The sequence below is a fragment of the Stereum hirsutum genome, assembly GCF_000264905.1.
Source record: "Stereum hirsutum FP-91666 SS1 unplaced genomic scaffold STEHIscaffold_20, whole genome shotgun sequence".
Taxonomy (NCBI): Eukaryota; Fungi; Basidiomycota; class Agaricomycetes; order Russulales; family Stereaceae; genus Stereum; species Stereum hirsutum.
In genome coordinates, this window is record NW_006763150.1 from 268,558 (window position 1) to 293,378 (window position 24,821).

The 24,821-nt window shown below is 50.3% G+C and overlaps 8 protein-coding genes across 8 annotated transcripts; 5 read left to right on the top strand and 3 right to left on the bottom strand.

Annotated features, from left to right (window-relative positions):
• Positions 1-186: 186 nt before the first annotated feature.
• STEHIDRAFT_105379 (uncharacterized protein) lies at positions 187-3,705 on the bottom strand. The gene is made up of 10 exons (XM_007310410.1): positions 3,652-3,705; positions 3,536-3,597; positions 3,049-3,284; positions 2,856-2,960; positions 2,649-2,789; positions 2,492-2,561; positions 2,112-2,387; positions 1,932-2,016; positions 1,800-1,863; positions 187-1,737 (listed from the first exon to the last, which is right to left on the bottom strand). The coding sequence occupies exons 2-10, from the start codon at positions 3,588-3,590 to the stop codon at positions 1,720-1,722; spliced, it is 1,050 nt and encodes a 349-aa protein (XP_007310472.1). The 5' UTR covers positions 3,591-3,597; positions 3,652-3,705; the 3' UTR covers positions 187-1,719.
• Positions 3,706-5,083: 1,378 nt separating this feature from the next.
• Positions 5,084-7,401, top strand: STEHIDRAFT_142789 (FAD/NAD-P-binding domain-containing protein; the record flags this gene model as incomplete). The annotated part of the gene is made up of 3 exons (XM_007310411.1): positions 5,084-5,266; positions 5,334-5,699; positions 5,776-7,401. 3 exons carry the CDS (start codon positions 5,084-5,086, stop codon positions 7,147-7,149), a joined length of 1,923 nt encoding a protein of 640 aa, XP_007310473.1. The 3' UTR covers positions 7,150-7,401.
• A 616-nt stretch (positions 7,402-8,017) lies between these two features.
• On the bottom strand, positions 8,018-8,541 carry STEHIDRAFT_162754 (uncharacterized protein; the record flags this gene model as incomplete). Its single annotated transcript, XM_007310412.1, has 2 exons — positions 8,018-8,394; positions 8,454-8,541. The coding sequence occupies 2 exons, from the start codon at positions 8,539-8,541 to the stop codon at positions 8,018-8,020; spliced, it is 465 nt and encodes a 154-aa protein (XP_007310474.1).
• Positions 8,542-10,772: 2,231 nt separating this feature from the next.
• STEHIDRAFT_37338 (uncharacterized protein) lies at positions 10,773-11,183 on the bottom strand (the record flags this gene model as incomplete). Its single annotated transcript, XM_007310314.1, has 1 exon — positions 10,773-11,183. A coding segment is annotated over one exon (411 nt), but the record flags the coding sequence as incomplete, so codon positions are not given.
• A 649-nt stretch (positions 11,184-11,832) lies between these two features.
• STEHIDRAFT_162755 (uncharacterized protein) lies at positions 11,833-12,621 on the top strand (the record flags this gene model as incomplete). Its single annotated transcript, XM_007310413.1, has 3 exons — positions 11,833-11,947; positions 12,027-12,524; positions 12,587-12,621. 3 exons carry the CDS (start codon positions 11,833-11,835, stop codon positions 12,619-12,621), a joined length of 648 nt encoding a protein of 215 aa, XP_007310475.1.
• A 1,786-nt stretch (positions 12,622-14,407) lies between these two features.
• On the top strand, positions 14,408-15,496 carry STEHIDRAFT_125903 (uncharacterized protein). Its single transcript, XM_007310414.1, has 7 exons — positions 14,408-14,448; positions 14,523-14,697; positions 14,751-14,829; positions 14,879-14,926; positions 14,992-15,087; positions 15,152-15,199; positions 15,257-15,496. The coding sequence occupies exons 2-7, from the start codon at positions 14,540-14,542 to the stop codon at positions 15,371-15,373; spliced, it is 546 nt and encodes a 181-aa protein (XP_007310476.1). The 5' UTR covers positions 14,408-14,448; positions 14,523-14,539; the 3' UTR covers positions 15,374-15,496.
• A 525-nt stretch (positions 15,497-16,021) lies between these two features.
• STEHIDRAFT_87297 (uncharacterized protein) lies at positions 16,022-17,412 on the top strand. Its single transcript, XM_007310415.1, has 5 exons — positions 16,022-16,306; positions 16,372-16,450; positions 16,542-16,870; positions 16,943-17,212; positions 17,275-17,412. Exons 1-4 carry the CDS (start codon positions 16,037-16,039, stop codon positions 17,192-17,194), a joined length of 930 nt encoding a protein of 309 aa, XP_007310477.1. The 5' UTR covers positions 16,022-16,036; the 3' UTR covers positions 17,195-17,212; positions 17,275-17,412.
• Positions 17,413-17,771: 359 nt separating this feature from the next.
• STEHIDRAFT_142791 (uncharacterized protein) lies at positions 17,772-24,120 on the top strand. The gene is made up of 18 exons (XM_007310416.1): positions 17,772-18,040; positions 18,114-18,164; positions 18,225-18,278; positions 18,361-18,476; positions 18,539-18,671; positions 18,729-18,805; positions 18,876-19,043; positions 19,128-19,301; positions 19,364-19,882; positions 19,971-20,140; positions 20,276-20,420; positions 20,496-22,044; positions 22,098-23,345; positions 23,414-23,428; positions 23,485-23,617; positions 23,676-23,722; positions 23,774-23,858; positions 23,923-24,120. The coding sequence occupies exons 1-18, from the start codon at positions 17,917-17,919 to the stop codon at positions 23,963-23,965; spliced, it is 4,851 nt and encodes a 1,616-aa protein (XP_007310478.1). The 5' UTR covers positions 17,772-17,916; the 3' UTR covers positions 23,966-24,120.
• Positions 24,121-24,821: the final 701 nt, after the last annotated feature.

Sequence of the window (24,821 nt, forward strand, 5' to 3'; positions counted from 1 at the left end):
TCGGCATCCTTCTCGACGTCCGCCCATCCAGCCGTGTCAACTGCCAACCCTCTCGCTCCTCCCTCTCTTGACCATAATAGCACCACGACTCCGTCCCACCCCGTCCTCTTGCCGACAACGACCCACCGTTGGCGCTGGCGGCTTGATACCATCTGCGTCTCTCCCCTTGTCAGCTCCTTCCCACCCACCTCATCTTCATCTTCTCGCCACTTGCCCTTCATCAATATCCTGGTCCGTTTCGGGTCATGGTACCCTTGGCCTCTCAACATGCTACACCATTACACACTCTCGCCTTACCCTTCGTCTCCGTCCCTCGATCCCACTGCATCTGATGGGCCACAAAAGGCTCACCCAAACCCGTTCGAGACACGAACAGCTCCACAAAGCACAAGTACCACGGGCGCTACGGGAGCGAGTTCCCTCCCATCCGCGCAAATGGACCATATGGGCCCAGTCTTCGCTACTTCGACCGTCGATAATTCCACCGTTGCCCTCACTATCGATATGGACAATTTCAGGCAAGATGTCCACGACGTTCTCACTCGTTATGGTCAGACGATGGCGGCAGTGTCAGGGTCGACCTCTCGATCCGGTTCTTCTCCATCACCTTCGCCTTCCAACCCCGCATCAAGGACTGATTCGGGTTCAACCAACAAGTCTCCCGCCGGTCCAAGCACTGCCTCGAAACCAACACCAACTTCTGGCCTTCTCATTCCGACTGCAACCGCAAATATTGCTTTACCCTACTCCGATGCCCCGGTTTTGAACCACTATACGTCCTCTACGCTCGATCTGTTCGCCGTCTCGGATACCTTGGTCGGCGAGTATGGTACCGCGCTTTGGTTGGACTCGCAGATGGAGAGCACCGTGGGTGATGAATACCTTTTCAATCCCGCAAATCACGGTGCTGGTGCCAGTGGTAGTGGTGGTGGTTATGGAGAAAGCGAGGACGAGGATGGTTGGGATGACGGGGATGGAGCAGGACAGGGTGTTACGCCCAATCCCGCTGTCGGACACGGAGGCTTCGGAGGTGGACATAGACCGCAAGTGAATCAAGCCGGCTCGCAACGTGTCGCCGGAAAAGTTCTTCCTCGACCCTCCTCCCCCTGGGTATCGTCTGCCTCCGCCTCCGTCACTGCCGCCTTCACCTCGTCGACCGCAGCGGAAGAAACATACGTGTCGTATGACGGGCGGTCACAGGGAAAGCGAGGGTGGACTGGTAGAGCGAGGGGAACGACAGTGTTTGGGTTGCATGAAAGGTCGGAGGTGTATCTTTTGGGGATGAATGAGGAGATCGGAAGGGTGGTTGTTGCGTGGAAGGACGGGGGTTTGGGGGTTTATGATTATATGCCTGGGATATAATCCTGGTTATTGGATGGATAGGTGGATGGTGATGAAGACATGACGCAGAGAGAATAACAGTTGCGGTGAGAACGTTGGAATTACATCTGCACATAATTGGGACTGGGAATGAGCGGATGATTGTACGATATTTTTTGTTTGAACAAAAGGTTCTCTAGTGTTCTTAGGCGGATAGTCGGTCTTGGGATGTTACAATAAAGCATGGTTACGGTTATTGTTACTTGTCTGTTGTATAGTGATTGCAATTCAGTTACATCCATACGCCCTTCGTACATGTACAATCTTCAATCCTTCTCGTTCACGGTCTCCCTTTCCGTGGCTTCAATCGCACCGTTGTTGCAGCGACTTGTCACCGGCTTATGAAGCGATGAGAACCTGCAACAAGCGCAAGAGTCAACGATGCTGATATAAATGTCGAAAACGAATGGTGGACGTACAGCGGAAGGCGTCAACCCTAGATCGCGCAACGTCTTCGAAAAGTCCGCATGAGAGAACTGTTTTCTGTGAACCAACTGCCAATCAGACCCATGACATTCATATGGATTGTAGTAGATAGACGGAAGACATACCTTGGAAAATGCTGAGCGAACGATACTGTTTCGACGTCCACTGAAAGAACCTGTCCAGCAAGGAACTCCGCCACTTCTCTCAACGCTACAAAAACAAACCACCATCAGCACTGAACATATACCAGCTGACTTCCCCAGTAACAGCAGCACAAAAACTGGGGGAGTAAGAACCCGACTCACTGGCATCGCTCGATAAAGTGGTCGTGTACGGCTGTCCCCCACTCGCCAACCGGATCTGCAACCTCGTTTCCTTGAAATCTTTTCCCGCCGTTGTTGCCGCCGCCCCGCCACCTGGCCTTGCCGCTGCAGCAGGAGTAGAAGAGGAGGCGGAGGATTCGGGGAGCGATTTGCCTTCGCGAAGGGCCTTTTCGCGGGCTGCTTTTTCCGCGCGTTCCCGTTTGTCGGCTTCGATTTGGGCTTTGATGGCCGCGCGGGCTTTGGCGTCTTCGATTTTTTCTGCGAAGGTGTTGAACGTGTGAGGGTCATTTCGTACAAGGCGATATCGAAGATATAAGCGATAATAATGAGGCAGGAAAAATGGGACTGAAAATAGAACGTACCACGACGTTTGGCTTCGGCGTCCTTCATAGCTTGTTTGGCTTGAAGGTCTTCTTTAGCTGCTCCCATATCCTATTCCCAGACCAGACCACAGTAACAGGCCAGTCGTTATCAAAAATAGCCGTAGGATAGAGATGTGATCGAACGGGAAGTACTCACTCTCCCAGCCTTTCTTCGGAGAGCCTCATTGGCCTGTTGTTCCTTCGCCTCCTCCTTCGATTTCACCGACCTTTTCTCGGCCATCTTGGACCGGAGCTCAGCGAGCTTCTGTTTCTTCTCTTCTTCAGTCAGCGGCTTGATCTAAAGTAAGAAGGATCCTATGCTTTAGAGCTGATAGGCGGGTAATACGAGGGGAATGATGTGAACCTCTTCCGTGGATTCTTCGAACTGGTCGTGACCGCTCTTCTCGGCGTGGTAATTGGCAAGTGAAGTGTTCTTGAAGATCTTTCCACATTGCGAGCATTTGATGCTCTAATTAAGTCATCCCAACGCAATAAATAATCCCTTGATCAGCTCCTCGTTCGGACTATATAATAGCTCGCATTCAATGTGAACGTACCTTCGCCTCCACATCCGCCGCCGCCGCGACTGCAGCTCCTGCTCCAGTTCCATACACTGCCCTCAGAGCGGCCGCATCTTCCTCGTCGTCTTCATCCATCGGTGCATCGCCACCAGTTACTGACGATGGCGCAGCCTGAGCTTGGGCGGAAGGATCGGGGATGGGATCGTCGGAGTGTTCGAGGAGAAAGTCCATTGCTGGTTGAAGGCCACTATTCTTTGTCGCTCGGAGAGCCCCTGTGATTTTATGAAGAGTGAGAGTAAGAAATTTGCGATCGTGTTGGTTTTCATGATGCGAGATTATTGGACGTGGAATAGATGTGGCGCATGCCGGTTCGTAGACGGATGGGTACGCCACAGAAAAGCATGTTGATGCAAAGCAGCTCGCACCGAGTGCTGGTGACGAACAAAGTCTCCCTCTCTGAGAGCTTTGAGGCATTCCTTGTTCGCCTATCGATAGCTTAGCTGTGAGTCAATGAAGCGCTTACATTCGATCCGAGCCGGGTCGAATCCCATCGAAACGAGGACGTCTTTGTCTGACATGTTTATTCTGTTGTGATAGAGAATCAGTAGTCACCTCATATATAGAGTGCAAAAGCCATACTAGTTAAGTGGGTGGATATAATCCTGGTGTGTAAAGCTGGAAGATGTTAAGAATGATGATGGTTGATCGTGTGTATGACTTCACGCTCGGTACGCGTAAGTAATGGGCTGTAATGGGCTTCGAGATTGGCAGGAAGTTCTCACGGATGTGTGGCGTAGAGCACGAAATATTCTGAGCCGATATTTGCTTATATATTTTTTCCTCTTGCCCTTCATGCACATCGTTCGTTCAGCATGTTCTTCGCTCCATGAATGTCTACATAGCCCTCAAAATGCGACATAGTGAAGTATTTCCAGCCCTTATGGGAATCCTAGGCCGCCGACGACATATCCCCATCGAACTGCGTGTGCTGCTCGGGCGTTTAGAGGTCGTTGCTCTCCCATCCCCGTTTTCCCAAAAGTCGTAGCGACTCAACCTTGGAAATGCGTGTTATTCGCGTTGCTATGGATGGTATGTGTGATCCATAGCGGACGGACACATATCTCTGTGTGGTAGCACGTTGATGGCGGCTATTCTGAGCCTTGCACGGTGGGAAGATCATGAACTCATGATGCAGTGAACTACTTATACGTAGTATCAGGACCCCTGACAATCACCTATGAGGTTTGATCTCGGTGCGGGGGTTTGGACGGCGCGTCAGCGCCGAGGTCTGAACCGAAAACGGGGGTTTGGGGGGCGGGTTTTGGCCCGATGTATGATCCAAAAGCGGGGGTTTGGGGAGCGTGGTCAGAGGTATGATCCCAGATTCGGGGGTTTGGGAGGGTCACGGTCAGCAACGAAGGTCCGATTCGGACGAAATTCTGACCTTTTCTGCACAGAAACGGGTTCCTCATGACCATCATTATGAGCAGTTCTCCGTGAATTTGGGTCTCAAAACCCAATTCGTGGAGAACTTACCCTTTCCTAACCTTCACATAACCTCAACTTCCCCTAACCTAGCCCGGACATAACCTCAACATAATCTAACCTATCCCGGTCTCCTCTTGATATCGACTGAAACTCCGCTTGTCTTGCGCATAGCGAGGACGGCTCGGTCAAAAGAGTAGACCAGGTTTGGGTAAGGTCAGGCTATGTCCGGGCTAGGTTAGGGTAAGTTCAAGTTGAGGTTATGTGAGGGATACTCATAACATTTCGAGGACTTTCAGAAGTGGTTCCACAATGATAGAGGCCCAACTAAATTTATTACGATTTATTGCGTATTTTCGATGTATATTCTCGAGGCGGGGGTTTGCCCGCCCTCGAGCGAGGTATGATCCCAAAAACGGGGGTTTGGGAGGCGCGAAGCGCCTCCGAAAATTCGGGGGTTGGGTGCAGGGGCCGGAACAGACCTCACAGGGGGTTGTCGGGGGTCCTGTAGTATCCTGACTTTTAGCATTGAACCTAACTTATCTTCCACCTCTACTTATAAGTCTTCGTTGACTGTATTCTCAACATGCCCGACCATGAAGCCCTTCCGCTACGTACGACAGTTCTTGTAGTCGGGGCAGGCCCCGTCGGGCTCTCTCATGCAATTGCGTTGCTCGAACAAGGGATCACCGATTTCATCATTGTTGACAAACTTGAAGAGGCACAGAACTCATCTAGAGCATTCGCAGTGCATGCTGCTACTCTAGAGGTACGCTTTCTTTTCTCCAATCGCCTTGAGAAGTGTTGAGTGCTCATAGAAACCGAACAATTGTTAGGCTCTCGACTCCATCAATATGGCTCACACCCTCGCCGAACATTGTGCAAAAGCCAAGTCCCTGCACATACTCTCCCAATCCCTGTCACCGCTTATCTCGTTCGATTACTATGGCGGACTTAAACAGTACACTGAGTTTCCGTATATGTATATCGTGCCACAAAATGTGTTGGAGGCAGTGTTTACGAGGCGGTTGAAGGAGAAGGGGATCGAAGTGAGGAGGGGTGAGGGGTGGAAAGCTGTTGGAATGAGGGGATGTGAGGGTGAGAACGGCGAGGTGGGTGATGATGAGGTGGTGGTGATTTTTGATGGTGGGCAGAAGATTGTGGCGAAATATGTTATTGGCGCGGATGGAGCGAAAAGTATTGTGCGTCACTCTCACCACTCTTTCACCAAGTCACTCTCTTCTGTGAATAACAACTCACTATCACACCATTTCACAGGTTCGCCAACTTGCATGCATACCGTTCGAGGACCCACATGCATCATCATCATCTACGCCCACATCCATGTCTACGACCACTGAACAAATAATCAATGCAGACGTAACGTTCACCTCACCCCTCAATCTGCCTCCACACGATGATCAATCCTCACGGGACTACGAAATGACGATCATAATCTCCCCCGGCACATTCGTCCTCCTCGCACCATTCCCCGAACCGACTTTGTCTTCCACACAACTCCAACCTTCCAGCCGAACCGATACCAGCCATGCTCCCGGAACGAAACCCGCAACCTTCTCCTCTTCCTCTTCACCTTCCCAATCATCTACTCCGCCTCGCACTTACCGCTTAGCAGCCGCCATCCCTCCCTCTCTCGGTCGTCCACCCGATAACCCCCCACTATCCTACATTCAGGAGATGTTCGACCGTTTCGGACCCCGACTCCCTCCCGTCACTAACTCTCAGGATGAAAATGGACACGCTCTGGACGGCAGAATAAGAATCGAGAAAGTCTCATGGAGCGTGCGATTCAGGACGACGTCGGCCGTCGCGGATCAGTTCTTCACTCGATTTCCTCGTGCAGCGAATCATCATCGACAGGACGCTGGTTCGGTAGATAACAATCATTCGGGAGCTGGACAAAGAGCAGGACCTGGAGCGGTGTTATTCTTGATTGGTGACGCGGCGCACGTACATCCACCAGCAGGAGGTCAAGGCATGAACCTCGGCATTCGGGACGCACTGTTTCTCGCGCCCGTACTCGCCACTCACATCCGTCAACATCGTTCGTCGTCATTTGCTACGACTAAGACGACAAACGGATCGTCACCCCCCTCGACCGCGGATGGGAAGGTAGACAATTCACCAGCGAAGAATGAAACGATAGACGACTTGGCGCTCGAAGCTTACGCCGCTCAACGTCGCGAACGCGCCCTCTTCGTTATCGGACTCGCAAACGGAATGATGAATAGTATTGCGAGGGCGGGTGGGAATGCAGTTAGGATGGTGGGCGGATTATTTGCTTGGGTTTGGTCTGTTACGATGGGGAGGTTGGTGATTGGACCGCCTGCTACTACTTCGACGTTGGCTCCGTCGGTGCCTGAGGAGGGAAGAAGCGAGGAGAGTGGCGGCGTGCACGGTAGTGATGATGGTGCGCGTGGTACCAGCATTGAAAAAGGTAGGGAGGGAGGTAGTGAAGGGAGAACAACAGCAGGCGGTAATGCTACTGTGAGAGGTGGGCATAGGAATGCAAAAGGATGGTCGTATGAGTCGAGCAGGGTCGTGCTCGAATGGGGATTGTGGAGTGTTGGGAGGATTGGATTTGTGAGGCGGTATATTGGATGGAGGTTAGGTGGATTGAACCATCGATGAATGGGACACAGCTGCTTGGTAGGCCGTTAGTGGGGGCGGTTGTTAGGTAAAACGTTGACTCGGGAGTCGTGACGTTCCGGAACAATACCAAAATACGTCTATTTTATCTGGACATCTCCGTCGCTGGGCCTCTGATTAATGGACTATTACTGTGGCTTTCTCGCGCACGTGTACTTACAAGGAGTCTTTGAGGGTCACACATATATGTAGGAAAGACCGCCCGAGTCTCGAGTCTCGGAGTTACGGTCTCAGTATGGCGATGACGAGTAATGATGTACTTATTTAGAGAACTATTGCGGTAAAACACACCACAGACACAGAGGCGAACTTCGGGACAACTACACAACAACTACCCGCCGGTCTGATATTGTTGGATGTACAAGCCTATAATGCAAGAGTTCATAATTCGAACTGATGGAGTGAATTATGAGACTGACCTCTGGCGTTCTGCCGAGGTGCATACACATCTACGTGGCACCTTGTTCCAGCCACACATGTCAGCTCAAACGTTTGGTATGTGGTGGATAGACACGAAAACCCTGGAAGTTGCTGCGTAGCCCCATAGGACAGCGAAAGAACGCCGAGATGTCGTGTCCGTGGTGGTTTCGAGGACCAGGAGATTTCTCTCCAGCGTAACTTCTTGTTCAGGCTTAATGCCCACACATCCAGTTGGACAGGACTTGTGCTGTCCGTGCCGTCTTGTTTGAGGATTGGACTTGTGTCTGTCGTCCCTCGATTGGGAACTGTAAATGTGATGCTGCAGTTTTCCATCCCATAGTCCATGACGTGAAACTGAGCAATAGTAGACGTCTGGCCCATGCAATGTCACGAATGAACGGTAAGTCAGAGCATGACAACGAAATAGTTATCATAGATAGCCCACCGTCTCGTCCACGAAGAACCGTTGATCGCTTATAGGAACGAAGCCATGAGCTTCTGGCCATGAAAGGTTGCTCGGAGAGAAGACTTTGTAGGGTTCTGAAGAGGATACTTGGATGGATGTTCGTGGGAGATTGATGATAGGGCGGTGTTTCGGGGTCGACACGTTCGTGCCCATGTAAATTTTGTCGAAGTTTATATATGTGCTTCGGAAAGTGTTCTCGGTTCTAGGGTCGTTGAGCGAGGGAAGGTCTGTCAAGACATGAATCGCGATATAGGCGAAGACCATGGCGTCAAAGATGGAGGTCGCAATAAGGAGTATGACAGCCCAACGTAAAATACGTGTAGACAAGGCTGCTTCCAGGCCTTGTCGGAGAATTCGTTAGTAAACTCGAAACTAGAGACAAGATGACAGGTGAATTTACCGCAGCATTTCGACGGTTGTGTTTGGGTCGAGCCACGCCGATAATTGTCATCTTTGGGGAGCGAAGTGTAGAAGCCAGAGGCAGTCATGCTGAGAGAGTAGCTTGGGTATTCGGCGGTACCAGGCGATCAGCTTGGCGGACACTGGAAGCGAGACTCGGATAGGTGGACAGCGGCGAGCATAAGGATGGTGTATGGCTCGGCGGTTTTAGGGGCACGCAGGATCTGCGTTCTTCCTCTGAGAAATGCAATGGCCAGTCAGTAGCGGGAAAATGCCAGATGGTTCCGAACTGGATCAGACACGAGACGCATCATGCGATATCGATTATGGTGCTTATCTCCAACTGGCGGCTAGTAACATAAGCAGTACACTCTGCACCTATAGAGGAATATCGATGTCATTACAAGCAATTCCTACATTCGGGCATATTTGTAGCGATGTGAATTCAAGCTTCCGCCAATCAGGATCCGAGTTCTGGCGGAGGCTCCGACGCTACAAATATGCCCTATTTGATGCAGAATGCTAAGCAGTGTTATATTCTGGATTGAGTACCTGCTCGTAGTGACATGTAGATGTGGTGAAGTCGACCGCACAGCTCGTTCGGTCGATGTCAGAGATTTTTGGGCATTTCCAGAAGTTTCTTTGATCCAGACGGGGAGACTCCTTCGGTCTGTATTTAGTCAAGATGCCCGCAATCAGAGATTGGTATATCAAACACAGAGGTCATCATGTCCGCGGATAACAATGTTCCAACCGAATTTCGATGAATATAACACCGAAAGCTCTGTGCTCGGGTCTCGTTGCGCTCACGGACTATGTCTGAATATCCACAACGTCTCCAATGATGGTCATTCTCTTTACAAAGCCCTGAACTTCTCAACATGCTCGAAGGCGCAAGCCACATTATCGTAGCAAAGATCCCGTGCCAAGATCCTACTTTGCGCTTCACGGCTCCCAGACGTGCAACCAAACCCTGATATCACGATGCATAATATAGAACGGCAACTAGAGCCCAGATAGTCGCGGACAGTCATCCATATGTGTCTGAGACTGCCGTATCTAGGCGAGGACTGTACTAGAATTGAGGAAAGCCCGCGCAGGCCGATCAATGATTCAATCCATACTCAAGTGAGTGCCCATCGTATCATGTGTGTACGATATTTTCTGTGCGTAACATCACCGTTCAACCGCAATCAAAAATCCATGAGAATCACCGCATCGTGCCTATGGACAAATCGAGCCGTAGCGCGGTATAATCTCGAAAGACACAGCTGGTAAGGAAATTGTAGTCCAGACTTTATCCGCTTACATTCAGAGCTGCCATCGCGTCTGGTTATAACAACAACTGATGGACATTCAGCTGGTGTAGAATGAATTCCCCAAAGTTGTGTTCAGAAAGCTGCGTGCATCTGTGTGCATACCGACACAGTATCGTTGCGTCTGGAAGGGGCGAAGAACACAGATACATTGCTGATACATTGCTAATCCATTGTCACTCGCGTCACTTCGCTATGACAGTTCTGAATGAATGCAGAACGGCACCTGCACTAAGATTTCTTTCGCAGGTCGCAACGATTTGGAAAGACCTGCGCACATCAATAAATCACTGACAGCGAAGTGAGTGCGGTGGCCAAGTGAGTGCGGTGGCCGTAAGCCGCATGGTATGTTCAATCCATAATTCTTCAATGCGGGGGGAGGGGGGGGTTGTGGGGAACTCGGAGTCGACATACCTCAATTTCCTTTTGAGCTGGCCTGTCAGCAAATGCTCTAGACCAACACTTCCCAGCGTTACCGAAACCCTACACGAGGAGCAGACAGTACTGATACCTTTACTGGTACGTATTTTCGCACCGGAAAAGGAATCGCAGTAGTTCCATGTTGGCCGTAGTGTACCGTGACGGTAGGAGACAGGAAAGGCAATCGTTGAGAAGTCCACACTGTCTAGTTATTATGTAACACTTCACGGGTTCTTCCGCCGGCGTGCATGGCCTGTTCTTGGTCCAATCTTGAAGCTGAGTACTAGCACTAGTACTCATAAGCAACTCATAAGTGCTAGTCCATTCGACCATTTCACTCATGTACTGGGCCTCATTCAGTCGTAATGATACTTGAGTAGTAGACTCCCTAGGACTGAGATTCTAAGAGGCAACGCAATCGGCTGGCAATCAGAGGTACATAGAAAAGATTTCCCAATGCTACTAGTACTAAGCGGTACCACCAGATTCCCCGGTTCCCTTTGATTCTGAAAAAAAAGAATGCAATGTGTGAGTCTATTTCTACTGCACCCTCCTTGAACAAAAAAATACCCACATAATTTTTCGTGACTAGCCTGATATTCTTCCCAGCGCCCCTCGTCATCAGCCAACATATCGTACAACGTAATCCAATCTGTACAGGTATGTTCTACGCCTGTCCTCTCCGTAGTGAAATTGCGCTGGGAAAAATCTCCCGGTTCCAAGGTCAGATCCAAGCGACAAAGCGCTACCTGTCGAATGTAGTTCAGGCAATGCTGTACGTGCTCCCATCGGGATTTGTGGGCCTTCGCTATCTCGGCTGCAATGGTGTTGATGCAGTGTAACTCGTGCTCCATCGAGAGACTGAAAGGACGCGAAAGCTTGCCGAGGCGGATGATCCCTCCACCAGGCAACGAAGTAAGGTCCCATTCGGGCCTCCCCATCTGCACGCCAAGATCGTAGTGGACTGTCTCTTCCTCCAACATATATACTTGCTTGAAAGAAGCATTGAGACTCATGCTTCTTGGGAAATCATCCTCTATATAGGCTGCAAACGGTGAGTCTTCTCCTCTACAGAATCTAAGACCGTTACTGACTATAATCCACGGTCTCGTCATAACGACTGGACGGAGTGGTAGACTTGTAGAGATATAGTCGATTGAAATGGACAAGGAGGATGATAAGGTACGACGAGATCCCGAGAGATGCGACGGACAGTGCAATTACTCCGCCGTAAGTTAGAGCAGAGCGATGCATGGACAGGTATGTGGTTTTGACGTGCAAATGGTGTCTCTTGACTTTTCCCTCGCAGGCCTCCACTCTTGTAGGCTGCTCAGTTTTTCGTGATATCAGATACTCTGAATCCGAGGATCTTATTTCTGATCTGGCACGCATATGTAATGACCTTCTCTTCGGACCACAACAGCACATGCAGATCAGATTGAAGGATTGTTGATCAGTCTTGAGGATGCGCCGTAGCCTTCAGCACAGGTCTGGATTGCTGGGTCGATGAAATGCCGGTGCAAATTCAAAGAAGGTGTTCCAGTGAAGAAGTCTAAATGGTGCTCTTCTTTCGTCTCACTTCGCCTCAGAGTAGACTGACATTGCCTCCACCCGCACGGTCAACAACTCTCGAACTATCGAATCATGTCCATACTTTTCATATTCATGACAACCATCCTGCTTAAAGCTATTCTGCTCGCGTGGTTACGAGCCGCCTTCCATTCGCTTTCTCAGTCGGAGCTGGCGCAAGATACATATAGTGAGTTCTTAGCCGATGCTGCTATCAGTGTCCTGTGTCTAATCCATTGATGTTTCGTTCTGGGCATGTTTACGGGTAGGCTACGAAGGGAGTGACTTTCCTCGCACATGGTCCATCGACGGAGTCGACCGCGTTTCCATGTTTGTCGAAGATACTACGCACTACCAGCTCGAGAGCAGTGTGGTGGGCGATGGATTCGACAGTGACGCAGAGTGGGATCTTCTCGTGCCTGGCGACGGACTGGTGTACCTCGGCGACAACAAACGACCCTTCAGTGTGACGGTCTTTCACCAGCTGCGCTGCCTCAACATCATTCGAAAGCATCTCGTCTTGGTTGCACGGCACGAGCTTTCCGGACCGCGAGAAGATCGAAGCAGGACATTGACGACTCATTGCGCCAACTATCTTAGACAGATGGCTCTCTGCCATGCTGATCTAGACCTGGACACGGCTGTGGGTAAACCGGAGGTCTCGGTCATGCCCGATGTATACGAATGCCATGACTGGAGCCGATTTTATGAAAAAGTCGAGCGAAACCAGTACCAGTATATGACCTGGTCTTCTGCGTCTAGCAAGGGTGAGTTTCACTGGGCTGAAATTTTGTTTGATCGTTGCATTCTCACGATCCTTACCTTTTAGGAAAGAATTCAACTACGGACGGTCTTACTGACTAGGGTCAATATCAGCCTTTTTGATTGCGCGTAAGGTCCCCACCTCTGAAAGGTGTGCTGTCCTGCTGAATCACAATTCATCTATACTGACTTGACGTTGTGCAAAACGAAGATCTGATTTCCCTGTCATGGGCATGGTGGATCGTGATGGAATGGCCGAGAATGTTATAGTGTCCTATTTCTCTCTGAGTGGTATGGATTGTTTCGGAAGTTCCGAGTCACTTGAATGTCTATCGACCTTTCATATATAAGTCCTACCCAGTGAATAAATCCGCAAATCTCCTAAGACAACTTTTCACTGCTTCCGACGTCCTGCTACTATCTACCGATGCTTTTCTGGAAATCTTCCGCTATGATCTTAATGGTGTCGGCCGTCACTATCAGTTGGGTGTTGGAAGTTACCTTTGCCTCTCCAATTGGGCCGAGATTAATATGTGAGCTATCTCTCATACTCTATCTCTTCTCATAGAATAATCTCATAGACACCTCTGGCTCGATTCAAGTTCACACTATACAGAAAAGTGCCATTCCGTCTTCTGAGTGTAGCAGGGACGTGCATCTAGAGAATTCAGAGGAAAGTTGGTTTGGGGCAGCAGACGCAGAATCAACTCCCGATATCTTGGAGGAACATGATGGGTGAGTCTGGAAGATGATCTTCAACTTGTCTCTGATCGAGCCGCTTCTTCCGTACTATGCTTAGTACAAGTGAGGGGACCGCAGACTCTGCTGCCGAAGAGAATCCCTCTCTATCCCCCAGAGCCTTATGCTAGGAGCGTCGTGTTGAAAGGCGATCTGCGGCGGGCGCAATAGGTACGCAGTATCTGAAAATAAGCATTGACTTGTCTCACGCTCGTCTGCAGTACTGCTTCGTGGGACCGTGATGCAACACTCGATGGATTGTAGAGATGAAATCCAAAGCTACCTGCGATTCTGCATTTTTGTTGATGAGGACCGTCGGATATGAAGAGTGAATCTAAACTGCCACATTGCACTGCAACCTTGTATTTTACTGTATTAAGTGGAATGCGGCACCAACGTATGCGAAGGAACACGAAGTTACTCAAATCTAGTGTCTGAATATACTCGAATGGATGCGAATCTACATAGAAGGCAATCTCGTAGCGTACATACCAATATAAGTACCTCGCCGTAGCGGCCGAAAGACCTACATAATTGCAGTTATATCCAACTCTTGAACACCTCTGTCTTTCCCGCCTGGACTCGTCGTGTCAGGCATCCTACGCGGTAATAAGCCTTCCTTGGGCAGTTTCTGTGACACGCCGACTTAAGGCTAGGTCAATATAAGTACGTTCGTAGTACATCCGCGCGAGTACCGCTTGCTGCAATCGCCACCTTGTCGCCACCCATGACCCGAGCACTTGGTAAGGATTGGGTATGAAAAATCCGGGGAGGCCCGCGCCAACGTTCACTTCCAACGGGATCAAATCGGCGGATGCGTGGCAGAACTCAGCTCGTTTGGAGGTTCATAATCTACATTCTTTCCAGCATCATTCAGCTGAGACCACGACTAGACGCGACAGCTCGAAACATGCGTTGGACTAAGATTTCCTTATCAGCTGTCATCCCTTTGTGTTTACAACTTCGTCAGCGACTTGAAACTTCAATTCCCGACAGACAATAAGTAGCTCAGCAGCATTCGAGTACTGTAAGCATTCGTCGCTATGGAGCCTCCGCCGATAATCGTGTACACTCTCAAAAACCCCACTGGTAGGTGTTCATGTTACCCTTCATCAAGAAACAGCTTTGATGTTCGCTTAGCTCGACAGGTTGACGAAGCTGCTGCCCTGTGCGTCCGCGCATTTGACGGAGGTAAGATCTTACAAGCTGATGCGCAACCAGGAACATTTGCTTATTCTGTTATGTTCCTTGCTTTCTACTCTAAGATTTACTCCTAGATTCCATGTGCGGTGGAGATAGTCGGTTCCATCTCCCGCTATTCTCGTCCATGATACGCGCCACAGCATTAGAAGGCGTCCTCCACGTAGCAAATGTTAGGAATAGCGATAGAATATGTGCAGTTTCCCTTTCCTTTGGTCCAGGTCATGCTTTGTTCGGAAGGTGTGTCCTCTATTCGTATAGATTTTCCAAAGCCTTATTGTCATGCATGTCAGCCAAGCTCAGCGGGAACTCGGGTTCAATGATCTTTATGCGAGTCTTCCCACTAACGTACAGAAGTGGTGGATCGAAACTGTACGACAATCTCCCTGTCAGTATGGACTTTTCTCACTTCATATCACAGTATAGACCCACCATCTCGAAATGGCTTGAAGGAGTTTTTGACGGAAAGGTAGCCCCTGTCGTATTACCTTAGACTAGTATGCTGAGCGCTCATGACAGCGATATCACCTATAGCGATCAACATCGTGGTTCGTTAGCCTGGTCGCTACCGATCCTCCGTATCAGCGCAGAGGCTTGGCGACTACTCTCATACAGACAATTTGGAAGCTGGTAAAAATCTGTCCTGTTTTCGTGTTAAGTATTTCTCGTCGGTCAACTGATATTATCACTTTAGGCGTCCAATGACGATACTATTCTTGGCCTCGTCGCTGAACCAGAATTGGTACATAATGTTTTCTGTACTATATTGGCAAAGTATCATCGCTAACATAGATCACAGACTACTGTTTACAAACCCATGGGGTTCAAGATAGTCGGCAGTATTGATCTCCCCGGGCGGAAAGACATCCTTTCAGCCGTCTGTATGACGAAGGAACGAGTTGCGTGCTCGGTTTGACATGTGTCTACCCGGGGGATCTTGGGGATCAAGAGATTTCCATTGTTAGCGTGCCTCTGTAATGGAAGATTTGAGTCGTGCAAGTGCTAACATACATGCGCTGTGCATCACGACTGATGTGTTTGCTCTGCTGATTTACCGCTTCTCCCATAGCAAGTACCCTCGGGGTATCGTGGGTGCGAATGATTTCGAACTTCCCACCCATTGTCACTAAAAAGCCGTCATATGGTTAGGTTCTGAATGCAGGTCTGTAGCATACCATATCAGACACATCACGTCTTCGATACATCTCATCAGGATCCACACAGTCCACTAAAGCATGCGTTAGCCTGAGGACCTTTCCTGGTTTTGTGCTGCGAAATGAGCTGATTCCTCAGCCATCCACAGCTTTGTTCTTGATTATATATGAGTGTTTCCTCTTTCCTCGTCGTTGTGGTCACATACCACCCCTCCGCTATATACCTGCTACCATCAGCCCCTTGTCCCATCGCCTCTTTGTCATCTAAAAAAAACAGCATGTCAGACTCTCCAAACATCGTTTTCGAGCGATCCTTCTTCATCGGCATAATACTTGCGGCATTCATACACGGTAACACACGGTACCTGTCAGGCTACATGTATGTCACGCTAATGATACATTGGCACAAAGGGCTGGAACTATACATGGTTTCGCAGTCAATCTACTTGCTCTTCAAGAGTCCTCCCGGTACTAGACAGGCTCGCGCAGTCTATGTCATCATCGGCGCGATCATGGCGGCCCTTGTTTCTATCTGTTTTATCTCCAATGTCGTCTTCGCAGACTTCATGTGGATAGATCATCGCGACTTCCCCGGGGGACCGTACGCCTATCTCATCGCAAACAGTTCAGTATGGTGGCAAACACTAGGCACTGCATGCACTATGGTGACGAACTTCATAGGTGACGGTCTGCTCGTATGTTTGATTTTTCAAGTGATATACGACCCAGTTCCTGACGATTTCTTTACCTTCCATTTTAGATATATCGCCTTTGGATCATATGGGGAGCCAAGTGGCCGATCGCTGTGGTTCCTCTTATTGTGTATTTGGGCTCCATCTGTAAGTGACAGATTCCGTAACCATCAGGACTACTCTTACGGCCTTTACTATATACCTGCTGTTTCACTAACCTTTTTCGATACCACGACAGCGATGGCTTTCATCTCCGTGGTTCAAGGGGCTCTTCCTGGGAGCAACTTCTTCCGCGGAAAAAGCGTCAACTTTGGCGTGCCGTGGGCTGCACTCTCTGTCTCTCTGAATGTTATCGTGACTGCCCTCATCTGCACACGTCTCATCTTGATAAGACGCCAGGCAGCAGGTCATCTACCCGCAGAGTTCCTTCAGATGTACACAGGGGTTATGGCTTTATTGGTCGAGTCAGCCTTGCCTTTCAGTATTTTTGGGATCGTTTTCGCGGTTACATACGGCAGGAATCTCAATGTCGCACCTGTATTCCTCTTCATATGGGGTGATCTTTGTGTATGTTCTCGTTATTATGACCGATATTCTCAGACTACTGACTCCATGCGCTGTACCTCGAACCCTCTCTAGTCCTTATGCCCTCAATTCATTATCCTCCGAGTAGCGATGGGAAGAGCATGGTCCAGGGAGCTCACTGCCCAAGTGGCCCACACTAACCCGATGGTTTTTGCGCCACCCGAACAAGCCCACTATAAAAGTTCGGATGTAGAGGATATCGCGTTTGGCACCACGGGGTTACATTCCTCACAGAAGGGTTCAGCAACAGTAGTCGGGAGTTTAGACAAGCGCTCTAGGTCCCCACAGAGCGTTAGGGTGTTCTGATTGGGAGCTGTTCATCACGTCCGTCCTTGTAATATTTATCAATTGTTGGCGCACTAAGACTTACAGATCATCCACATCAGATATATTTCCTGTGTGTCTTTCCAAGCGCGGTGTAGAGGTCTCCGAGTGTTAATGATGGGCTGACCACTATGTCCTCTCGTACTGTTCACTGTCAATTACCTTGTCTCTCCCACCCCCGTAATGGTGGCTGAGCAACCTTCTGCCATACAGAGCCAAATACTGATATTGCTCGCCCTTCGATAAGTGGCAAGAATTAGATTCTCAAAAGTTCTTGGGCGGAAATGAACATCCCTTCGAAGAGCCGATGAGTTGATAACGACTTCCTAAGAAGGCTTGTGTCGAACTTGGAGAAGGACGTGGTAAGAGTGAATCAAAGATCAATAGCAATGCCAGTGAGGGCGCGGCGGCGACCAGCCTGAAGCTTTGAAGCGGGAAAGGCGCGAAATAAACGAGAGCGCGCCAGTCACACAAATGTCATCTTCTGTCACGGTGTGACTGTATGGCAATCCGCATCATTGGCTCCTATTGGCTCGCCACTTCCCTCCACTTCCCCGCTTTCTAATATCTCTAGACCCTTTGTATCACCCATTGTTTTCTTGCCTGACAACTGTATCGACTGCTTTTATACTGCTCGACGTCTCATCATTTCTCTTAAAGACACAACGACCTTCTGATATCGCACCCAAGCCAGTAGTAGCGGCATGGCGCGTCGCGCCCACTCCCCAGGTCCAGCCGCACTTCCCAAAGTCTCCTTCGTAAAGGTCGACGAGGACATATCACCAAAAGCATTCGGGGTCGATGATAAACAGCAGAGGAGCTATGGATGTGCGTTTCTACATCATCTATAATGACCATCTCGTCCTGACGCGACGCGACTTGTTGCCATTGTGTCGAACAGACAATGATTATTCAGAGTTCCATCGTCCAGAACCATATATCCGACATATAGGTATGTGCTCTGAATAGATGGAACTGTTGGGAGTCATTGTAACGAGGGTCTGGCGTGCAGAACCGCTGGAGAGCGAATTGAACCAGCAGGTGGAGTATGACATGGATGAACAGGGTTCGTAATCTTTCCATCTCATTGTCGACGTTCATGTATCGCAGAAGACTAATTGTCAATGTGTGTCACAATTGGTGAACAGACCAAGAGTGGCTTGAAGCGCTCAATCAAGAGCGCAAGAAAGACCAGATCGGACCCGTAAGCTACGAGACATTCGAGATTGTGATGGACCAGCTTGAGAAGGAGTGGTTCCACCTCGTGCGTCTACTATATCTTCTCGTCGACACCTTTACACCCCTCCTTAATATTATACAACACAGTCCAAGAAGATTCCGAAACCAGACATGGCCCTTCCGTCCGAAGACTCCACTTGTGCTATCTGTGATGACCCGGAAGGAGAGAACACGAACGCGATTGTGTTTTGTGACGGATGTAATTTGGCGGTTCATCAAGGTGCGTAACCATGCTTTGTGTAACGGACTACGAACAGAATCCAACATGAGAGGATAGATTGTTACGGAGTTCCGTACATCCCTGAGGGTCAGTGGCTCTGCAGGAAATGTACCGTTTCACCTGAGAACCCAGTGGTAAGTGCCACAACACACCCAATTACATTGTCATGACTCTCGGAATGTTGCGTTGACGATGTATCTCTAGTCATGTATCCTCTGCCCAAACGAAGGCGGAGCATTCAAACAAACCGTTTCAAGTGAATGGGTGCATCTCCTTTGTGCAATCTGGGTCCCCGAAACGAGGGTCGCGAACGAGGTGTTCATGGAACCTGTTACGGGCATTGAGAAAATCTCGAAGCAGAGGTGGAAATTGGTCCGTTCTCTGATTAAATCTCCTTGTGACCCTCAGCTTCCTGATATTAACATCCTTTCCTGATACGTCTCGTTGGACGGACAGAAATGCCAAATCTGTGATGTACGAGAAGGAGCTTGCATCCAGTGTAGCAAGACCTCTTGTTTCCTTGCATTCCACGCGACATGTGCGAGGAAGGATAAGTTACTCATGCCGATGAAAGCGAGTTCGGGCCTGGAGGCACCTATGCTGCAGTGTTTTTGCGAGAGACATCTACCAGTACGTGTAATACTCCATGAACCCAGCACACGATATCTCATCTACGTTATATCGATATCTAGCGCGAGCAAGCGAAAATCCGAGAAGCCGCCCTCGCAGCTGAAGGCACCACCGCTTCCCGCATCCACTCCCGCTCGCACACGCCCAGCGGCGACACCCCCATGACTGACACGCCTATCACCAGTATCAGCACGGCCTCTCCCTCTTCCCCCATACGTCACACCCTCACCGTCCCCCCACACAACCACAACCACACAACCCACCCCTCCCCCAAATCCTCCAAATCCGCCCGCGCCTACACAAAATCGTACAAACCTGGCCCTCCCATAGTGCCCTCTCTCATCGTCACCCGCATCCTGACCTATATTTCCAAGATCAGTGTGCGGAAGAAGAGCGAGTTCGTGGAGATGGTGTGTCGGTATTGGAGCTTGAAGAGGGAGGCGAGGAGAGGGGCGCCGTTGTTGAAGAGGTTACATTTAGAGCCTTGGACTGGTGGGGGTTCGGGTGGAGGTGGTGTGGGCGGTGGTGTGGGCGGTCCGAATTCGAGGGTCAGTGATGAGGAGAAGGCGATTAAGCTTGAGGTGCGTCTTTTCGTCTGACTTTCTGTAGGCTGCTGGGACGTTGAGGGTGATTGTGCTGACACCCTTGTTTTTGGTTTGGGGGATGTAGCATATGAAGAGATTGAGAGGCGATTTAGAGAGGGTGAGAACTATGGCGGAACTTTGTCGGAAGAGGGAGAGCAGGAAGTTGAGACAGACGCAGTTGGTGGCGGATATGATCAAGACGGTTATTTTCGCGCACGAGGACACGATGAGGAATGTGTTTGACAAGATTGCTGCGTGCGTATCTCTCTTTCCCCACTCGGGGTTTCCCTTTCTGACTGTTTTATCTATTTTGTTGTATTTCGTGCTAACATTTTGCTTTCCCCCCCTTTGTTTTTGTATCATTGGGTGGCGGTGGCGGTGGCGCTGTAGGATGGACCGGAACGATTACTTCAAGAACCCCGTCTCGAAAGTCGACGTCCCAGATTATCATGAGATCGTAAAGAAACCGATGTGTTGGACTATGATCGAGGCGAAGCTTGATAGACATGAGTATTGGGACTTGGCCGTTTTCAAGGTCAGCCTCACTCCAGAATTCTAACTTCCCATTTACAAGACACATAAGCTAATTACCGAGTTATACCGTACGTAGGGCGACATCAGGCTCGTCTTAGACAACGCAATGTTGTATAATAAGGCTGGAACGCCGTATTATAAGACTGCGATGAGGATCAAGGGTGCATCGGGGCCGCTCTTGGAAGACTTGGATGTGTTGGCCACGTCTGCTCCGTTTGAGTTCGGGCAAGGACCGCAGATAAAGTCACAGCTTCCTACTCCAACTATTGGGCCGCCGCCACCATCAGAGCTGCCAGGAGAAGATTCAACTTCGATGGACCATGCGCCCACTCAGCCCGAGGTCTCTGAGCAAGAAGTCTCAGAGGTCGAAGGACCTCCTGCCCCTGCAGTCCAAGACGAACCACCAACAGAACTATTACAACCAACCGAACTACATCCACTGACTGATCCTCAGCCCTCCGCCTCCCACTCTTCTCAATCCCTCACGACGTCTCACTCCACCGCTTCCTCCTCCACACTGACAAACCCAATAGGCAACCTCGAACCCCCGCTTTCCTTCCTCAACCTACTCCTCTCTTCCTCCGTCATTGAGGACATGCAAGCTTCGTCAGACTTCATCATCACATCCGCCCCATTACCTTACATCTTGACGTACGAACTCGGCGAACCCGTCCCTCCACCGCCTGCTCCTCCTACACCTCCACCGCCTCCGACACCACCACCCCAACCAGAACCTGTATTCGCACCTTCTACTGCTTCGCGTCATCAGTCTACCGCGCCCAAGGCCAAAGGTCGGAAGGAAAGAGCGATCGATAACAACCAGGACAAAGAGACGGAGACAGATGCTGTGGCTACGGTTGAGGAGCCAGCGAGTGTGAATGAGCCTAGTAGTGCAAAACCAAAGAGGGACAGGAAAGCGGAGAACGAGAGGAGGCGAGAGAAGGAGAGGCAGAAGCTGTTAGATTTGAATGCGGGCTTCAGGGCGCCTGTTGGATTGAGGACAAGGAGGGCAGCTGCGGCGGAGGCGGCATTTGAGCAAGAGGCGGCTACTGGCGGAATAGGTCAACCCCAGGTGCAGGACGGCGACCATGACGTGGGTGATGACAGTGGTCATGTGGAGGATGTGAATCGGAATGTGGTTTCGGTTGAGCCGGAAGTTGAGGTGGGTGAGGATGTGGAAGCTGGACCGAGCAGGACAGCGCCGACGTCGGAGGCGCAGGTGGAGGCTCAAGTGGAGATCGATGTGGAGGGAGAAGAGGTAGATGTCGATGTTGAGATGACGGACGGTGGGGATGCAGCACCAGCGTCTGCCCAGCTATCGGTCGAACCATCAACTCACCAACCTTCACCATCCGACGAAGCCGAAGACGAAGCCGAAGCTCCGGCCAAACAGCCAGATCTATCCGCGAAGAGGGTGGGCGATCGCAGTGGTACGAAGCGGAAGCGTCCCTCCTACACGCCCAACCAAGCACCTGCTATCCTCGAAGATGTGGGCAAGAGAGACACTTTCTTGAATTTCGATGCGGGCTGGATCTTGCCGCAGGGGTCAAGAAGAGGTGGGAGGAAGCCACCGGTGATTCAGATGCCTGCTCCGGGAGAGTCCGTTCCAAAAAGAGCCAAACGAAGTACGTCCCTTTTCTACCCTAGTCGCCGCCCTTGTCTCAATCTATTTGGACAGTCCATGCTTCAGAAGCAAGTAGGAGTCGTGATACGGGGACGCAAGAGAGAGAAACGGCTACTGCTTCCGTCGCACCTACGGAACTTGCCACCGAAGACCACAGGGAGGTTTCTGTCATTTCACCATCAAGTATCGTAGCTGTGGCGCAAGACGAACATATGGATCCCGAAGCTCCTTCAATGGAAAGATCAGATTACAATCTCCACGAGGGCGTCACACAGCGTGAACATTCCGTCCTCGCCAGTCAAACGTCTCGAACCTCGCCGTCCGTCGTTGAACGTTCGCCTTCTCCCCTCAGAACCCGATCACGTCGCTCGACAGCTCGGTCCCAAACCCAAGTCCGGTCACAAACCCAGACCACATCATCACCTAAGTCTGCAATCCCCATCGTATTAGAGCCAAATACGACGCTAGTTATGGGCGCGGACGGAAGGATGGTTCTCGAGGTCTTGGATACACCAAAGACGAGGAGGGAAAGGTATATGCAGCGGAAGAAAGGTTCGAAAGGCGATAAATCAAATGTTGCTGGCGGTAGCTCGTCTCGGGCTGGACCTTCAAGCGTGCGGTCACTTGCCTCCGTGGCGGGTCCTTCACATCTTCGGGTTTCGATGCTGGCAGTTGGTGATCCAGAGGTAGAGTCGGAGTTGAGTGCGTTGAGTGACTTGGAGGACGATGGAGCGGAGGAAAGCAAAGAGCCTGAGTTCGAAGCTACAGAAGGGTCCCCACCGGTAGAAGAATTTGAGCAGGTAGGGGCGTCCGAACCAGAAGAGGGAGCCGAACTGGTGGTGAAGTTCGTTGCAGCAGAGGCGTCGCCACCGGTCGAGGAAACTGAACCAAGGGAAGGCCATGGACAGACGTCGGAGGCAGACCCGTCAGAGGGGCATGATCCGACGGTGGATTCTGAACCTTTGAAGGGGCTCGCGCTGGACGAGGTGCCTGCGTCAGGCAAGGGAGCCACGCCGATGGAGGAGCCTACACCACCGAGAGTAGAGCCCGATGTTGAATCGAGCCCAGAGGAAGAAGCACAACCCAAAGACGAAGAAGCCGACGTTGAAATCGTACCTACAGAGCAGACTGAGAGTAAGAGTCGCACGAGGAGAAGTAGCGGAAAGAGAACGGGGAAGGGGAAAGGAAAAGGGCGAGTAAACGCACGAAGACAAGGAGACGCAACAGCAGGAACGCGGCAATCCAGTGGGGATGGTATCATCACGTTGGAGAAAGGGAAGTATCTCGACGGCGGAACTCTTGGTGTGTTGATATCTGTCCTCTATGTCTGACGCGTACGGGAAGCTGAGCGATCTGTTTTTAACGTGCAGTCTGGGCAAAGTCGCGTAGGTCCCGCCCGTGGATATCTCTGGTGGCTATACCCTGACCAATTGATCTATAGCGACATATCCATGGTGGCCAGCCGTTGTATTTGAACCGGATGATGAGGGTATCCCCGACCGCGTATTGGATAATCGTCCGCAGACGAAAGAGAAACTCCATCTTGTGCGGTTCTACGACAAGTCTAAATCCTGGTAAGTGTACGCGATACGTTCATTCTCGAAATGTTACTCACAAAACTCGACCACGCAGGGCATGGCTATCACTAGACCGTCTCTTCATGCTGGGCGAGGATAAGAGTCAGTGAATTTGGACTTGCATTTGCGAAGATACTAACCAGAGGTCTACAGAATTCGACGAGCAGTTTCTGAGCCAGAGCCCACGCCAAAGGTTCAAGAACAATAACTTGAGGTCTGAGTGTCGGGCAGCATATCAGTGCGTTCTCGGTCACTTTTATACTGCCTTCCTCCACAGGTTTTGAACTACTTCCCGCACACAGGAGCGCGATAGCCGAGATGGAAACAGCGGCCAACGGGGACTGAAAGCGACTTACCGATTCAGAGTGAATGCGTCCGACGCTGTTCTATCATTCTCTATTAGTTTGTTTATTTATGTATCACACTATGTATTTCTTGGAGCTCTCAGAGTCTAGACACATCAGTTCGATCTTAGCGTCCGCTAAACCTTTCAATGTTGCAAGTCACCCGTTGTCAGCAGATCCAGTACTTACAGGTCCGTGATGAGATCATACTACGTTCTCTACTTCGCGTGCTGAATTGGTGTATACGGGACTGGCAGGATATCTGGAGTAAGCTAATCGGAGCGGTTCTTGGATACTGTCTAAATACTACGCTTGATTCACGCAACGAAGTCTGGTGGTAGGCTCTACCAGACAACATAGCTCGCGCTTTACCCCGAATTCATTGTCTCTGTTATCTCCCGCAAACATATCGCAAAAAGGGTGAGCTGTCCAGGCATTTCGCACCCGGCCGATGCATATTTTAGATTCGGCAGTATGTCTTCATGAAGACATGAGGCCACACAAAGGCTCAAATCTCAGAAGCCAAGCTGATCAAAAGTGACATGCCATTTAAGAATAAAGGCATAGTACCCACTCTTCGTGCGTCCCTTTATTTCCTTTGGGCGTTCCCTTACTTGTCTTGTAACTCGCAGGTGTAAGCCTATCAATGATCGGGACGTTTGTGTATCCCAGCCTGCATGCATTTGTCCAGGCCAAATGGTTGAATTGATGTGGCGTTGGGTGTGAAACGAATTCGGGAACATCAACCATGCTCGCTCACATGCCACCTACCATCTCCGTCGACCGTTTATTTTGTATGAATCAAGATGAGTTCCTCGCTCATTCATCAGGAACTTGGAGCATTTTAGAGCATCTCT